We start from the raw sequence: 18,299 nt of genomic DNA, 5'->3' as shown, positions 1-18,299 counted from the left end.
CTGGGCTTGTAGATAAACGGCTTCTCCCTGTGTATGTTTCCATCATCTTTCCTCTACATGCTCACGTCCAGATTTCCTCTTCTTGTAAGGACACCAGTTATACTGAATGTAGGGACTGAGTTTAACTCAAAGAGCTTTCCTCACTGAAGAGCCTATCTCCAAATAAGGTCACATTCTGGGAAGGTTAGAACTTCAGTGGAGGACTTTGAGGAGGACAGGATTTAACCCATCATATTCTGAAACAGTATAGAAGAAAATATAGACTTTGAATGAAGGCAAAATTAGGACCTCCCTTCTTACTACTATGTCATTTTGTGGAACTTATACTTATAAATCCCCATTTGGCCAAAAAATGGAGAGAACAGGACAGTTGTTTAAAGGGGAAAATGACAAAGGTATGTAAAGTTCCTAGAACCTAGTAAGTACTCGGGAAGTAGTGGGCCCTCCCTTCTTCCAAACCTCTTCAGATGATTTTAATAACTCAGCAAGTCTTTCCTTATCTGCTTCTTCCAGTCCAGGTGCCCTCTCTGTCATAGGTCCAGGGTTACCCGTGGCTTTGAGAGCAGACAATGACTTCCCTGTTTCTGTCTTATATTCAGTTTGTTTTGACTCCGATTGAAGTTGCCATTGAAGACATGAAGAAGAAGACTCTGCAGTTAGCGGTGGCCATTAACCAGGAGCCACCGGATGCAAAGATGCTTCAGATGGTGCTGCAAGGCTCTGTGGGGGCGACTGTAAATCAGGCAAGTAAAGCCAGCTGCGAGCAGCTTCTGAATCCTTAGCATTTGAGTTATGAGGTATGTACCCTTCTTTGGGGTTGGTGTATCATTGTTAACATGTATCTGGTTCACACAAAAATGATGTCCTGAAACTTCCTCTCAACACTTGTGTGGTTTACAAGAATTTTAGGAGGCCTCCTCTTCATTAATTTAACAACCGAACATAAGATGAGTAGACCAGGCTTAAGGGGTACCATTTTCTCAGAGCAATCTACACTAGGGCCAGGCCTGGCAGGACAATCCACGGCTGATGTCCTGTTGCAGAGTGTTTATTCATGTCCAGTGTAGGCAAAGTTGTCACAGAACTTAAGACTAAGCTAAGAAGAGAGAGGGGTCAAGGATGTAGACCATCCAGCTCTTGAGTCCGTCACTAGATGACCCTACATGCCCAGAGCCTTGGCAACAAGGATTGAGCTGGGTCCAGGCACCTTGGGCCATTTCAAGCCCGGCTGGATCTTCTCAGACCTGTTAGAACCCTAATTTCTGAGCTCAGCATGGCATGAAGCCACTCTCAGGTGGATGGAGGTATGAGCCTAGTATTAGTCTAGATCCACTCTTGTCCACCCTCCACAACTCAGAAATTCAAGGAGCATCATGACTCTTTCCTTGTTTGGCACACTCTCCATCTGAACATTCCCCTGCAAAAATTCTGAGCCCATTTAATCAAGAGAACAGAAACAATGTTGGGCACACTGGTGCACACCTGTAATTCTAGTGCTAGGGAGGCCAAGACAGGAGGATTGGAGGTTCAAGGCCAGCCTTTGTAACTTAATGAGACTCTCAACAATTTAGCAAGAGCCTGTTTCAAAATGAAAAATAGAACTGGAGTGTGGCTTAAAGGTAAAATGTTTTTTCTGTACTGGGTTCAATTCCCAATAAAGAGAGAGAGAGAGAGAGAGAGAGAGAGAGAGAGAGAGAGAGAGAGAGAGAGAGAGCCTGCCTATAATCCTAGTGCTTAGGTGGCTGAGACAGGAGGATCACAGGTTCATGGCCAGCCTCAGCAACTTATCAAGGCTTCCTGCAACTTAGTGAGACCCTATTTCAAGATAAAATAAGGCTGAGGATGTAGCTCAGAGCTAAGATGTCTCTGGGTTCAATACCCAGTACCACATACGAAACAAATAATAATAATTAGAAAGTGTTTGCTTTTCTAAGTCCCAATCTTTTTTTTTTTTCTTTTTTTGGTGTTACTGAGGGTGGAACCCAGAGGCTTTCTACCTCCGAGCTATACTCCCAGACCTATTTTTGTATTTTTTTATTTGGAAACAGGGTCTCGCTGAGAGTCTCAATAAGTAGCTGAGGCTGGCTTCGAACATGCGCGATCCTCCTGTCTCAGCCTCCCAAGTGCAGGGACTACAAGCGTGTGCCACCACACCCGGCCTAAAGTCCCAATCTTCTGATGAAGATAGAAACTTCATAAGCTTATAACTATTAACTATTTATATTCTCTGCACCATCTCTCTGTTGTTGTTGTTGTTGTTGTTGTTGTTGTTGTTGTTGTTTGTTTGTTTGTGGTACTGGGGATTGATCCCAGGGGCATCCTACCTTCGAGCTGCAACCTCAGGCCTATTTTTTATTCTTTATTCAGAAACTGAGTCTCACTAAGTAGCTGAGGCTGACTGCGAACCTGGACCTTTCTGTCTCAACCTCCCAAGTGCTAAGATTACAAATGTGTGCCACCACACCCAGTTTATGCTCTGCATTACCTCTGACTCTGGCCAGCACTTCAGCAAAATGGTGTTAGCACTCGGACAACTAGATACATAAATCTGAATGGCTAGATCAAGGAAATCTCCATTTTTAGAAAAACAACTAAAAGCACATACCCTTTGATGGTGCTGTGTTAATCTTTATGTATGAAAGAAAATGTATTAGTAGTATTTGATTGAGAAAACATATTTATACCTGTGAGTATTCTCCTAAAACTTCAGATTTCTCTTAAGAAATCAAAGTATCCTGAGATAAAGATCTTATTTGACTTTTTGTCAAGCCAACTACAAAATTAAATGTCCAAAACTAAGAAGCCACTCCAACATTTTCTCCCAAGTAATTTTATTTCCTTTCCAATACATATTGTTTTCTTACTTTTTCCACCAGGGACCACTGGAAGTAGCCCAAGTGTTCTTGGCTGAAATTCCAGCTGACCCAAAACTCTATCGACATCACAACAAGCTGAGATTATGCTTTAAGGAATTCATAATGAGGTAAGCATGAAAATGGTTGGAAATGTCGGTACAGTGGCGGTTCTCTTCGTGTGGTCCCAGCAGCTTCAGTATCACCCGAGAACCTGCTAAGAAGATAAAGTGGGGCTGGGGATGTAGCACAGCGGTAGAGCTCTTGCCTAGTCTGTGCAAGGACCTGGGTTCAATCCTCAACACTGCCATAATAATAGCCGGGTGTCGTGGTGCACACTTGTAATCCCAGCGCTTGGGAGGCTGAGACAGGAGGATCGCACAGGTTCGAAGCCAGCCTCAGCTACTTAGTGGGGCTCTCGGCAACTTAGTGAGACCCTGTTTCCAAATAAAATATAAAATAGGTCTGGGACTGTAGCCTAGAAGTAGAAGTCCCCTGAGTTCCATCCCCAGTACTACACATCATCATCATCATCATCATCATCATCATCATCAAATAATTATGTCTTTCTGTTATTTATTATTAATAATTATTATTATTTTCTGTAGTGGGTTTTTATAATAATAATAAATAACAGAAAGACAAAATCTCAGGCACCTCCCAGACCTACTCAATCCAATATTCCTGGGAGAGGCCCAGTAATCTGTGTTTTAAAAATCCTACTGGGTAGCCAGGCATGGTGGCACACACTTGTTATCCCAACATTTGGGAGGCTGAGACAGGAAAATTGTGACCCTGTTTCAAAATAAAGAATAAAAGAGAGGACTGGGGGTGTAGCTCACGGGTAGAATGACCCTGGGTTCCATCCCCAGTACTGAAAAAAGAAAAAAATCCTACTGTGTGATGCTGATACACACTGAAGTTTGAGAATCACTGCAATAAAGCAGCACTATATATTTTTGGTGGTACTGGGGGTGGAACCCAGGGGCTCTTCTACCTCCAGGCTATACTCCCACTCCCAGGCCTATTTTATATTTTATTTGGAAACAGGGTCTCACTCAGTAACTGAGGCTGGCTTCAAACCTTTGTGATCCTCCTTTCTCAGCCTCCCAAGCACTGGGATTACAAGCGTGCGACACCACGTCCAGCTTCAGCACTATATATATTATACTGCTAAGTAATGAACATTTAAACTGTAAAGTGTAAAGTACACATCTTCTATGTGCCTCACAATCACGCTGTCAAACAGGCATATGATCATCCTCATTTTACAAAAGAGGAATCAGAGGTTCAGAGATGGGATGCAGTGTTACATACAGTCACACAGCCGCTTAGCAGGAAGTACAGTTGAGTTCAAACCCGGTCTTCTGAATCTAAAAAGTCCACAGTTCCACCAATGTGTTTATTGTCCAACACTTTCAAATCCCAGCAGTCCTCTTGGTAATTTCCCAAATCCTAAATAATTGTGGAAACTTAGAAATAGACATCGCCTAAAGAAAGATGACGGAAAGGTTCTAAAGCTGGGATTTTTCAAAGGTATCACCTAGAAGCCTCTTCCTCAGCTCAGACAAGCCTCTGCTCCTGGAATCTGCAGCAGAGCTGGCTTCAAGCCCAGCCCTTTCTGCCTGGGCAAGAGGGGGATCTTTGGGCCAGGTCTTTCAATCTCTTGCAATACTGACAGGTAAATTGAGTCTCCTAAGGCCCTAAAAAGAATGCGTAGGAAGGATGCGTTGGCATTTCACCCAAAAGAGAGAAGAGCCTCAGAGTTATAATTTGCACAATTCAGTAAAAATTCATACTGTTGCCGGTGTTGGGATAGAGACAGAGATACTGCCACCTGCACAGACTTTGGGGAGAAGACACCAACTTTGCCGTGTAGACAACAGACACGTTTTCCCTGAAATAATGTACAGTTGCTTGGAGATGGGATGTTTGTGTAGCTCTGTGTGTGTGTGTGTGTGTGTGTGTGTGTGTGTGTGTGTGTATGCGTGTGTATATGGGCACACAGATTGTATTTACTGATGTTTAAATATTTTGTTTCCTATTTTGATAGCAATTCTGGCATTACCAAAAATGATGGATCACAGGGGAGTTTTCTAAACTATTTGGTTTTCACTTTTTTTTTTTTCATTTAAAATTATCATCCAGGAGTGATGGCGCACGCTTGTAATCCCAGCATTCGGGAGGCTGAGACCGGAGAATTGCGGTTCAAGGATAACCTGAGCTACTTAGTGAGACCCTGTTTCAAAATAAAAAACAAAAAATAGGGCAGGGTATGTAGCTCAAGAGGTTGAATGCCCCTGGGTTCCGTCCCCAGTCCTGCAAAATAAAATAAAATTAATTATCAGCATTTGGGAGGCTGAAACAGGAGCATCATGGTTCATGGGCAGCCTCAGCTACTTAGGCCCTTTGCAACTTAGTGAGACCCTGTTTCAAAATAAAGAATAAAAAATAGGGCTGGGAGTGTAGCTCGGAGGTAGAATGCCCCTAAGTTTCATCCCCAGCACTGCAAAAAATAAATAAATAAATAAATAAATAAATAAATAAAATTAATTACGATACCAGGCATGGTGGTGCATGCTTGTAATCTCAGTACTGGTTTCAAGCCCAGTACTGAGAGAGAGGATCACAGGTTCAAGAACAGCCTCAGCAAGTAGTGAGATGCTCATCAACCTAGCGAGATCCTGTTTCAAATATATATATATATATATATATATATATATATATATATATATATATATAGATATGTCTCAGTGGTGGAATGCCCTTGGGTTTAATCCTTATATTGCAAAAAAAAATTTTTTGTGTGTGTGTTTGTGTGTGTATATGTAAAAAGGGCTTCAAATAGAATTTAAATGTAAAAGGAGGCTTTTAAGGGATTTTCATTTTGCTTAGCAATCACACTGATTTCTTCTACCAAATCTTCAATCCAGTGTCTCATAGCTGTGATCTACCCCATGAATCTATCTGTTTAAATATACTTATAAAATCCCTACTGGATTTGCATTCCTGATTAGCTCCAGCCCCAGAAAAGTTACCCCAAAAAGAGCTGAGTAAAACTCAGTACCAGGCACCTCTCCTGCCAGCCCCATTGTTTCCCTACTGGCTGCCAAGCTGAGACTCCGTCCTCTGCTGCCTGGCCCTGCAGCAACGGAAAACACCCCAGAGGCTCCGAAGCCAAGACAGAGGTGCTCTGTCTCCCCCCTGCTCCCCAGAGCATATGGGAGACCATTTCAGGCTGTGCATTTATCCTTACATATCTGAACCTTCTCATTTCTGTAAAGGCTAAATTATTAAGGGTTTTTTTTTTTTTTTTTTTTTTTTGGTGTGTGGTACTAGGAATGGAACCCAGGGACATTCTACCTCCAAGCTATACCCCAAGTCTTATTTCATTCTTTTATTTTGAAACAGGGTCTCATTAAGTTGCAGATGGCCTCACTAAGTTGCTCAAGCTGGCCAGGAATCTGCAATCCTCCTAGCTCAGCCTCCCAAGTACTGGGATTACAAATGTACACCACCAAGCCTGACAAAGATTTGTGTTTTATAATTTTTTCTATTTTCATTTTTATTGCTGTTAATTCAAGAAAAAAGTTGTATAATATCCAATCTTTTCGAGATTTTTTTATATTTAAGTTAGAGATCGCAGAACTCAGGGGTACCAGTTATAGATTGCCCTTAGAAAATGTTTCAGAAACACTCAAGTATGGTTTTACTGTATATGGATTGCCATCGAGTCAGAAAACAGGATATTGAGTGGGAGGGGGTTTATTTCCTTTCTTTAATTAATTTGTTTTGTACTAAGGATTGGACCCATTGGCATTATATCTCTGAGCAACACCCCCAGCCCTTTTTATTTTTTGTTTTGAGACAGGGTCTCACTACATTGCTGAGGCTGGTCTTGAACCTGTGATCCTTCTGTCTCCACCTCCCATGTACTGGGATTCCAAGTGTGCACCATCACGTTGGGTGTACGGTGGTTTTTAAACTGGAGTGAGGGTCTGTGAAGAAGAAGGTGAAGGAATTTGCCCAGGCGGTCAAAGGAAAGCCCAATGTGCTTGGTGTAGGGAGGAACAAAAGCTGTGGGTAAAACGAGCTGGTTAAGTTGGTGGGGAAGCCAGGCTACAGTATGGAGGGAGATTGCTCACAAGCAGGTCAACGGTGGGACATGTAAGTGACTTGAGCCGCAGAGCCTTGCATTAGTGGGGTAAGGATGGCAGAGAGAACGCTGAGAGCTAGGCAGAACAAGGAGCTCACGCAGGGCTCTCCCCTCCTCATCCCACCTGCAGTGGTGCTACAGAGAAACCCTCTCCTCTCCCAGCTCCCCTCTTTCTCTCTTGAATGAGCTTTGTTTCTCTTGCTTCCGGGCTGCAGGCACTGCACTGGAGGAGTGCTGGAGCCCATACTGAATTAGAATTGGTTCTGCTGCTCTTGGTATCTCCTCAGAACCTGCTTCCAGGAGTCAGATGCCACTGTGGACCCCTGACCAAGACCACAGCCCAGGCTAGACCACAGCCCAGGCTAGCCCCCCTTCCCACAAAGCAGCACTGAGCTACTGCAGCTGCCTCAGGCGGCTCATCCAGCAGAGATGGAGACATTCCGTGGGGTTAGTGGGAAAATCAAGCCACAGCTGCTCCTACCTGCCCAGGGTCCACTGCCTACCCCCAGTAGCAGTCCTGTGCTTCCCCATATGCAGGGAGGGGCCATGCAGAAAGAGGGACCTCCTTGGGCTGTGCCCCTGGAATGGGAGCCCGTGTGGACCAGCAGCCCACTTGGCTCCGTGCTCAAACACCTGGTATCGCTTCCTCCCCATCCACCACTTCACAAAGGAAATGAAGCTGAAAGAGGTTGTGATTAGCTCTGCATCGTACAGAAAGCAGGTGGCAGGCACTGGATTCAGACTAGGATTTTAAAGGAGCCTTCAATCAGCCAGTCCACCCTGAGGTCTGGGATCTCATATGGCTTGGGCTGTAGGGAGGAAGTGAAGAGACAGGCTGGGGAAGGCCACTAGATGGGCTCCAGGGAGGTGGCTGCACCCGGGACTCTTACGTCCACTATAGCTCTTCCCGTGAGAGGCCAGGGGTCCTCCAGTGCCCTGACCTCAAATAATCCTTCTTTACCCTCAGCTCTGGATGGCACAGCGCTGCGGTCGTGGGAGGGAGCGGGAGCCAGAGTCTCAGCTACTGCAGGGTCTCTGTCTGAATCTCTCCTTATTGCAGCAGCCATGATGTTTTTACCAGGCCCCGAGTGGAAATTTACTAGTTACCAGGAAGAATCTCAGAAAAACAAAATACTACAGACTGAGGCCCTAAAGCGAATGGTTCAACTTCACACCAAGGCCATAAGCCTGATTGTAGCTGGAAGTGGTAGGTCATTCATTCCTAGGGTATATATGTGTTGCTGTGTAGAGCGTAGACCCTTGAGCTAGAGTGCTGGGGTTCAAATACCCATTCTGCCTTAGCTAGCTGAAATGTACCCAACCTCAATTTCCCCAGCTGGAAGATGGGAACAATAATAGTACCTCCCTCCTCAAGTTAGTGCCAGGGTGAAATGAGCTAAGCCACAGAACATAGCATAGGACTTCATACATACTAAGTTATAAGTACAACATTATTCAGTAGGACAAGCAGGGAGCTGATGGATTTGAGTAGGAAACTGAGGCTGAACCTGACTTAAATACAAAGAATGTCTACTCGAGATGTCTGCCTCTATAACATTGGTACCTAAGACACAGGGGCTGATGAGACACTGGCCTGGGAGCAGCGGGATCCCTGGTTGGTGTCCAGCTCAGTTGATCCTTATGGGAGTGTCTGTCTGCACAGGGCCCTTTACCTCTGTGCATCTTAGAGTCATCAGCTATAAACTAAAGGAACTGGAATATAAAATCTCAATAGTCTAGCATTTTTATATTGCTTATATGGATTCAGACCAAGTATAACACTACCAAGGTATTTGTTAGGTTTTATCTGTGTGTCAGTGCTGTCCTAAGCATTTTATATGTTTTAAGTAATTTAATCTATACATTAATTTATAAGGTGGGCCAGTATCACCTTCACATCACAGATAAAGAAACTAAGGCCTGGAGAGGTTAAGTAATTTGTTTAATGTCACAAAGATAGTAGCAAAGCAGGTAGCAAAGCAGGGCTCAGAGTTGAGGATTCTGGCTGCAGAATGGCTGTATCCCTGAGCAAGAGCAGCACAGGTCAGACGTTTGTAGACATAATGAAAATGTTGCAGATGAGACCATTTAATTTTTTTGTGTGTGCTATAGTTCTACAATCCTGTGCACATTTCCATTTCCCAAGATATGGATATTCTCCACAAGAGAAATTTAGAGCTTGGTTCTCTTTAGTTTATGGATTAAAAGTAACATAGTAGTTTTGTGTGTGTGTGTGTGTGTGTGTGTGTGTGTGTGTGTGTTTCTTTTGTTTTTGTTTTTTTGTTTTTGGGGGGTTTTTTTGCAGGTCTGGGGATAGAACCCAGGGACATTTGACCTCCAAGCCACACTCTCTGCCCTACTTTTTTATTCTTTATTTTGAAACAGAGTCTCACTAAGTTACTGAGGGCCTCACTAAGCAGCTGAGGCTGTCCACGAACCGTGATCCTCCAGTCTCATGTGTTTATTTGTTTGTTTGTTTGGTTGGTCGGTGTTTATGGCACTGCCTCCAAGCTGTGCTCTCAGCCCTTTTTATTTATTTATTTATTTATTTATTTATTTATTTATTTATTTATTTTGTGGTACTGGGGATGAACCCAGGGGCCTTCTACCTTTGGGTTACACCCCCAACCTATTTTATATTATTTTATTTGGAAACGGGGTCTCACTAAGTTGCTGAGAGCCTCACTAAGTAGCTGGCTACTAAGGAGGCTGGCTTCCACCTGCGTGATCCTCTTATCTCAGCCTCCCAAGTACTGGGATCACAAGCAGGTGTCACCACATCCGGCTTATTTTTTTATTTGAAATAGTGTCTTGTTCATTGCGGAGAGTCTTGCTGTATTGCTCAAGCTATCCTCAAATCTGTGATCCTCCTGTCTCAGCCGCCCAAATACTGGTATTATGGTGTGTGCCTGACAATAGAAATTATTTTAATTTTAGAAAAAAAAACACCCAGAGAATATAACCCAAATGGTAGAAAGGAAAATACAGCAAATTTAAATAAGAGAATTTTATGTTATAAACATTGTTAAAATATGAAGTAAGCTGAGCATGGTATCCTACTCCTATAATCCCGGCAACTTGGGAGGCTGAATCAGGAGGATCACAGGTTCAAGGCCAGGTGGGCAATTTAACAAGACCCTATTTCAAAATAAAAAATATAAGGAGTTAGGGATCTAGCTCAGTGGTAGCACACCCCTAAATGAAGTAATTCATTTAATTAAATTTAAAATAACATTACTACATAGAATCAATATTTTCACTCTGGCCATTAATATATTTATCTTTGCAAACCACCAGTTTTATCTACTGCTATGCGACAGACTACCAAAAACTTAGCAGCTAAAGCCAACAGTGACAGCAGCGCTAACATTTACCTGTTGCGTGTGTGTTTCTGGGCTCAGCTGCAGGCTCCTGCCGCAGGGTCTTGCTCAGCCGCAGCCGCTGGCCTGCATCGCCTCGTGGTCCTGCACTTGCATGTCTGGTGTCTGGGCTGCGATAGTCCAAAGGTTGCGACTCCTCCAACTCTCCCCCATTCTCTTGTCCTGCATGGCATCCTCGGGCACTTAGACTTTTTTTTTTTTTTAATTAGGAAAATTTTCAAACTTTCAGAAAAGTAAAAAAAATGATTACAAAAAACACCATTGCTTACATTTAGTAATTGTTAATGCTCTGACATGTTTCTTCTATCTTTTCATATTTGTGCCAAATTATTTTAAAGAAAATTAGACATGGAGCATCACTCAGGTACAGGTTGGCTCCATCCTCCTGTGGCACATGTCTGGTTGGGGACGGTGAGCCATATTACCTTTTTAATTTTGGGGGGATGCAGAAAATTGAACCCAAGGGTATTCTGTCTTTGAACTATACTCCCAGCCCTTCTACTTATTTATTTTGGTACTGGGGATTGAACCCAGGAACCCATTCCTCCTCCCTTTTTTTTTTTTTTTTTTTTAAATAGGGTCTCACTAAATTGCTGAGGGCCTTGCTAAAAAGCTGAAGCTGGCTTCAAACCTGCAATCCTCCTGCCTCTGCCTCCCACATCCTGGGATTACAGGCATGTGGCACCATGCCTGGCTGAGACACCACCTGTGCTCTGCAAATTCCCTGGTGCAGACTCACCTCCTACGCTTCAGTTCCACAATGACACTTCCACCACCCTCTGTACATCAAGGCTTCAAGGCGGCCACAAGGCTTTCCCACCTCGTGATGGGGAACCAGGCAAGGCTCCGGGAGAGCATACTCTTGCGGCCAAACTTAGAAAATACAGTCTGCCACACTCTGGAAGCATTTATCTGCCTTCTTACCAGAGCTTCTCCTTTAATTCTCCCAACAGTTCTGGGAGATTGTAGAAGATTACTAACCCCATTTTGCAGATGAGACACTGAAGATTTCCACTGTTCACTGTGCCAATGAGTAGCAGCTGGTTTCAACACTAGTTCTGTCTGCATGCAACCTGCAGTTAACCCAGTGCGTGTGAGAGATCATAGCTAGCCAATGTTAGCTAGCTATTACTACGTCTTCAAAGAATACACAGGGTTAATTCTGCAAAGATTGTCAAAGTAGGCATCCTCAAATTAGCAGTTAGCTCCTGCAGGCTTTGTCCCACTTCAAAGTTGCTAAAAAAAAAAAAACTGATTTTGTTTTACACATGGTGGTGGCTCCTAACTGTTAGTTAAAAATCAATAAAAATGTATATAATAAGGGGTGATAGAGATTTCTCAGATTCCAAAGGCTATATAACTTCCCTTCCTAGTCTTCCCTAAAACCTATGATAAGTAACTCTTAGGGATACCTACAATTTGCTTCAATTAATGTCAAACTTAAAGATAGGTAAAATCCAGTTAAAGGAGATTTTTGGCTACTGGGTGAGTTAAGCCAATTCCGTCTAGAGAAGGCTAGTTCCACCACGAGGCTGTAGTCACAGGATAATTTTTCCTGGACAGGTTGTTTTCTTTCGCCCCATAGCATATACTGCCTCCTTCATCTCTGATTATCACCTGAAAATGTGTTCAGTATCGGTTGACTGGTGGTATCAACATACGGGTATCTCCATAACATAACCCAAGCTAGCACCATTATTAGGAAAGTACACCATACTGATCACGCAAATATTATTCATCTGAAGATAGTAGTAGAATTAGTGCTAATTATTGCATGTTAATTAAGTTAAACCATTATTTTGTCACTTTAGGATTTGTGGTTAAGTTCTTTGGGGTAGAACAATATACAACAAAAGGCAAAATTTGATTGTGCTTAAATAACACCATTTTCTTCTTTGGTATGTACCGTACTGTATGGAAGATTTTGAACTTTAACAGAACATGTCAGATAACAAGATAACATTGTGTGTGTGTGTGTGTGTGTGTATTACTATCATTATTCCCAAACTTTTTTGTGTGTGTGATACTGGGGATGGAACCCACGGGCATCCTACCTCCGAGCTACACCCCCAACCCTATTTTTTATTCTTTATTTTGAAACTGGCTCTCACTGAGTTGCGGAGGGCCTCACTAAGTAGCTGAGGCTGTCCACGAACCACGAACCTCTGGTCTCAGCCTCCCGAATGCTGGGATTACAAGCGTGCGCCACCACACCCGGCTTCATCATCTCCAAATTTCTATGCACTTCAAACTAGTATGAACTAGAACCTTATTCCCCCTACCCTGATATTTTTATCTTAGATGTGGTGAGGCCGTGGAGAAAAACAAGCGTCTCATCACAGCAGACCAGAGGGAGTACCAGCTGGAACTCAAAAAGAACTATAACAAGCTGAAAGAGAATCTCAGACCAATGATCGAGCGGAAAATCCCAGAACTCTATGAGCCCAAAGTCAGAGTCGAGAGTCAAAAGAGGTAAGAAGCGGGCAGCAGGGGCCTCTCCCTGGGCACAAGAGAGTCTTGGGGCGCAGCATCTGGGCCAGCTCTGCTGCTCTGGGCGGCACAAACTTCCCCGGGTGGACCCGGGGCCTGGAGCCAGTGGCACCTGTCCTTCCTGTCCTCCCTTGACCGCTCCCAGCCCCTCCCTTGACCCCTGCGTGTCAGCCTGTGCCAGCGGCCTCGGTGCCCGGGCTGAGCGTGGCCTGTGCTGGTGTCTGGTTGGCGAGGGCACCTGGGGAAGGGGCCTGGGATTCTCCTCTCATTCACTTGACCCTGAATTCTCGGGAACCCTGTCCTTTTCCAGTGGGCGATATCCTCCTCCCCTCCCCTTAAAAGGCTAATGAATCTTTCTTCTGTGTCCTCCCCACCCCCTCTTCGTTTCAGGGACTCTTTCCACAGATCTAGTTTCAGGAAATGTGAAACCCAGTTGTCACAGGGCAGCTAAGAAAAGCTATCGTCACCCATGGAGACTGAGGCCCAGTGACCTAGAGGACTCGCTGGTACTTAACCCACAGGACGGCTGTCACCCAGGACTGGCGGCACACTCTCTGCCAGGGCAGTGTTCTGGAAGCTGCAGAAGCCAAGGGACCACAGAATTAAACCCAAATGCACTCTGAAGAGATCTGGGCCCTACGATGGGGTGGGTGGGGCAATGTGGGCAATGAGTAAGCACGGGTAACTGCATACTTATCAAAACCTGTTTTCACAATGTCGGTTGTACAAAACCACGCAGAAACAGCTGCACCTGCTGAGCAGCCAGCCACTGCTTCACCAGGAAGTGACTTCCTCCCCTTATATTTGATTCTATGGGAAAACTCAGATTGCACAAGGAAAAGTGGAGAAGTTGCCCACCAGCCCCATCTAAGTGAACTCCACCATCCCTCTTTATGGGAAGGGACAGTCAACTCATGGAAGTACAAAACATTTTCAGTAAATCCATAAGAGGAGGCCTTACCCAAAATCTGAACATTAGGATGTTTGGAAATTTGGGAATGGATTATTTGTGAACTTGTTATATGCCTTCTGTAATGGTAGACTAATTGTTGTATAGTTATTTTTGCTCTGTGGTTACTGTTAATTTAACATGCATTGATAGAGGAACACCCTCAAAGCACTGATTTAAGAGACGCATGGTACTAGCACTCAGCCCAGAAGCGCTGACACTGCATCCATTTAAGTGGAAGCAGCTCTTCTTAACATTTAGCTTTTCGTTTCTTCCGAATGTTTGCTCTTCCTTACTTTCTCTTTTTCTCCTCACTGGGACCAAATGTATTTTTATAAACGTATAATATCTCTGCTTTTGTTTTAGAACATCGTGCCATCTGCTACAAAATACATTCAACTTTGGATTCTTTTGACCTTGTACTTTAAGATAAACAAAGTTCTTATTTGAGAATTAAATTATATATTTTTAGTACAACTGATGACCTTGACTGATACTAAACTTGGAATAAGAATTGCAAGCAAAATGTTTTCCTTTCACAACGCCTGTTTTATTACTTTGACAATTCAGTGTTGAAAAGCAAGCTGGGGGCAGTGGTGCACACCTACAATCCCAGTACTTGAGAGGCTGAGACAGGAGGATTGCAGGTTTGAGGCCAACCTCAGCAACTTGGCGAGACCCTGTTTCAAAATAGAATAAAATAGGCTGGGCGTGGTGGCGCACGCTTGTAATCCCCGCACTTGGGAGGCTGAGACAGGAGGATCACACAGGTTCAAAGCCAGCCTCAGCTACTTAGTGAGGCTCTCAACAACTTAGTGAGACCCTGTTTCCAAATAAAGTATAAAATAGGTCTGGGAGTATAGCCCGGAGGTAGAAAGCCTCTGGGTTCCACCCCCAGTACCACAAAAAAAAAAAAAAGAATAAAATAGGGCTGGGGGTATGTATAACTTAAGTAAAACGCCCTTAGTTCAATCCCCAGTATCACAAATAAGGAATAAACAATAAAAATAAACTTTTAGAGCCATCTTTGGTAATTATGGTTGCAAGTGTGTTTTCAAAGACGGAGAAACTCTGTTTTGCTTTGAATGTATTTTTAAGTGCTATTATCTCAAATGCTGTAGAGCTACTATTGATTAGGTATCATTTTATAAAGAAAAAAACTCTTAAATGTTCTAAATATATTCCCAGAATTCTGGGGATGTTCAGAGTATAAATATCGAGCCTTCTCTTTTTTGTGCTTAAGATAATGCCTCCTGCTGAGCATGGCGGCACACACCTATAATCCAGTATGTGGGAGGCTGAGATAGGAGGATTACAGGTTCAAGGACAGCCTCAGAAACTTAGTCAGACTCTCAGCAACCTGTTTCAAAACAAAAATAAATAAAAAGGGCTGGAAGTGTAGCTTGGAAGTAGAATGCCCCTGAGTCCAATCCCCAGTACCCTCCTCCTGCCCACCCCACACACAGATAATGTTCCCCAATCTTTTCCACATCATTGGTATAAAAATTAGCTATTGAGGCATAAGAAATGACCCTCAAACTCATCAGTTTAAAACAACAATAGGCAAGGAATATTTGATGCAGCTCTTGTGGGTTAGGGAATGGAGAGGGGCTGAGCTGGGCAGTCTCACCTGGGCTTCTACAGGTGGTTGCAGCCAAGACAGTCAGAGCGGCCTGAGAATCCTGTTCCAAATTGGCCTGCTTTTGCCGAGCTTGGTGGAGCACGCTTGTAATCCCCGCTCTTGGGAGGCGGAGACAGGAGGACTGCGCTGGTTCGGAGCCAGCCTCGCTGGCTTAAGAGACCCTGTTTCAAATATATATATATATATATATTTTATATATATATATATATATATATATATATATATATATATATATATATATATGAATAGGTCTGGGAGTGTAGAAGGACTTCCAGGAACCCCAGTACCAAACACACACACACACACACACACACACACACACACACACACAAATGGCCTGTTTTTATAACTAGGAAGTTCAGGTTATTGATTGGAGACCTCAGTTTGTCTCCATGTGAATCTTTCCCTAGACTGCCTGATTATACACATATCATGGCGTTCTCTTCCCTAGAGTATGTGGATCAACGGAAACAAGGCAAAAGTGGCCATGTCTCTTATAACCAGCTCCAAAGTCAGACACCCTCACGTCCCCCATATTTTATTTTTTAGAAACTAGTTACAGATCTGGATATGGTGGTGCACACCTGTAATTCCACCTTTTCAGGAGGCACAGGAAGGAGGCTCACCAGTTCAAGGCCAGCCTGAGCAATTTAGTGAGATCCTTTCTCAAAATAAAATAAATAAGCTGGGTACAATGGAACACACCTGTAATCCTAGTACTTGGGAAGCTGAGACAGGAGGACCGCGGGTTCACAGTCAGCCTCAGCAACCTAATGAGGCCCTCCACAACTTATGAGACTCTGTTTCAAACTAAAAATAAAATAGGGCTTGGAGTGTAGCTCAGAGGTAGAATGTCCCTGGGTTCAATCCCTAGTACCACAAATAAATAAATAATAAATGAATAAACTTAAATACATAAAAAGGGGTGGGAATGTAGCTCAGTGGCAGAGTGCTTGCCTAGCATTTGAAGGCAATGGATTTATTTCCAGCACCAGAAAAAATAACAATTCAGAAGTAATACTGATCCAGACCCGGCTTGATTCTGTACCCACACAGCATGTCCTGGGTCCACTTTCCATCTCTGCTTTCTCTTGGTTGGCCCCACACTTAGGCTTCCAATAGTGTTCCCTAGAGAATCTGGGCCTACCCACATAGAAAGAGAACCTTGAGCTTCAGGACCTCACACCACCACGCCCCACAGAGAGTAGAGCTCTGGAGCCAGGCATGGTGGTATATGCCTGAAATCCTAGTACTTAGGAGGCTGAGACCTGAGGATTGAAGGTTCAAGGCCAGCCTCAGCAACTTAGGCCCTCTGCAACTTAGGGAGAGGCTGGGTTTGTAGATCAGAGGTAGACTATCCCTTGGGTTCAATCCCCAGGATCTCTCTCTCTCTCTCTCTCTCTCTCTCTCTCTCTTTCTCTCTCTCTCTCCCTCTCTCCCCCCCCCATGTCCCAGAATTCCCCATAGAATTCTTTGTATTCACACTGATTGGATTGGCTGGTATAGGGGGATGGGTGCTCAGGGAACCAGGGCAAAAAGGAAAAGAAGGTTAAGTCACAGGACCACTACCTCACATTTTGCTCTAAAGGAACTGCATTCAGAAGGAGGACTTCATGGGGACACCAGATTTACCAACTAATTCATATAATGTCACAGCCCCTGGCTGGCAGGAGGAGATACGCAGAAAGAAGGAAGACTCATGCTTTTCCCGTCCTGGAGAAGAGTGGCGACCAGAGAAGATAAGGGTGTCGCACGCAGTGACGACTCTTACACGATCTTCCTCAAGCAGTTTTATTACCCCAGTTTCAATGCTCTCTCAACGCCCTCTCAGGTAAAAACAACATCAGTCTTCTATCTCCTCCCTCATCACTCCACCAACCCTCTTAGCTCCCCCCGCTAGGGCATGCGCGCTTTTAACCTTCTCCTGGGCGGGCAGGTGGTAGCACGAGGCGCTGCGTCACTAATCATCCGTAAGGCGCCTGATAGGGCTCACTGCGCAGGCTCAGGGCACCGCCAGCCTCGTGAGCCTCGTGACTTGGCTGCAAGCCCAGGCGCCATCTTGAGTCCACGCTGGCAACAAGCCTGGGTGCCACCTCAGTCCTGCCGAGTGGGCCCCGACATATCTCCCTTTTTGTTTTATTAAAATAAGGCTCGGGATCGTGCCTGTCTTAGGTTGCCGACCCTCAAGGACCATTCTTACCCGTCATTGGGAGAACAATAGCATGATTGTTTCCCTGTCTTAGGTTGAAAGGTCCCGGGGACGATCTTACCCGTCACTACCGATCCAGCATACTGAGCCATACATGGGGAGATAAGCCAGCTTCAAGGGCTGCCATAGCTTGCACCAATATGCGCTGTTGTTGCAGTGTGCGTTGTCGAGTTCGCCTGATATATCCAACCATGAAACATCATGCTACCATCAGCAAGAATGCCCAGAACGCCATGCCACCCCAGTCTTTTAAAAAAACCCAATGTTCCGTATATTAAGTCCATTCATTGTTGTACTGCGGCGACTTCCACGCGGGTAGAATTAATTGCAGCGATGGATGCTCATAGCTCAATCATGGTGTGTTCAAATTCACGGCTCCAAGTTCCTAGAAGCGTCTTGCTTAATTGACGAAACAAATTGCCTGCATGGGAGAAATTCTGATACTGCACATACGTTATACATATAGTCCAGATAATTGAGCTTGCTGAGCCATGCCAGCAGCCACATGTGAGGATAGAGCATTCATAGTGGCTGCAATAACTGCCACGGCCACAGAGGCCACAATTACAGCAATAAGAGCAGAAATTCCAAAGTCTCCAAGGGTGCATAGAAGCATAGCAG

General features: G+C 44.3%; 1 protein-coding gene across 1 annotated transcript in view; it reads left to right on the top strand.

Annotated features, from left to right (window-relative positions):
• Positions 1-13,329, top strand: part of DOCK8 (dedicator of cytokinesis 8) — a gene marked incomplete at both ends in the record, with an annotated part of 237,691 nt that extends 224,362 nt beyond the window's left edge. The window contains 4 exons of the mRNA XM_080708606.1: positions 600-743; positions 2,877-2,983; positions 12,690-12,860; positions 13,269-13,329. Coding sequence (XP_080564732.1) covers positions 600-743; positions 2,877-2,983; positions 12,690-12,860; positions 13,269-13,329 — 483 coding nt within the window. The remainder of the gene's footprint in view (positions 1-599; positions 744-2,876; positions 2,984-12,689; positions 12,861-13,268) is intronic.
• Positions 13,330-18,299: the final 4,970 nt, after the last annotated feature.

The sequence above is a fragment of the Muscardinus avellanarius genome (genome assembly GCF_963383645.1).
Source record: "Muscardinus avellanarius genome assembly, chromosome: 13".
NCBI classification, from domain to species: Eukaryota; Metazoa; Chordata; class Mammalia; order Rodentia; family Gliridae; genus Muscardinus; species Muscardinus avellanarius.
The sequence above is the reverse complement of the archived record's forward strand: the minus strand, read 5'-3'. Positions and strand labels throughout refer to the sequence as shown.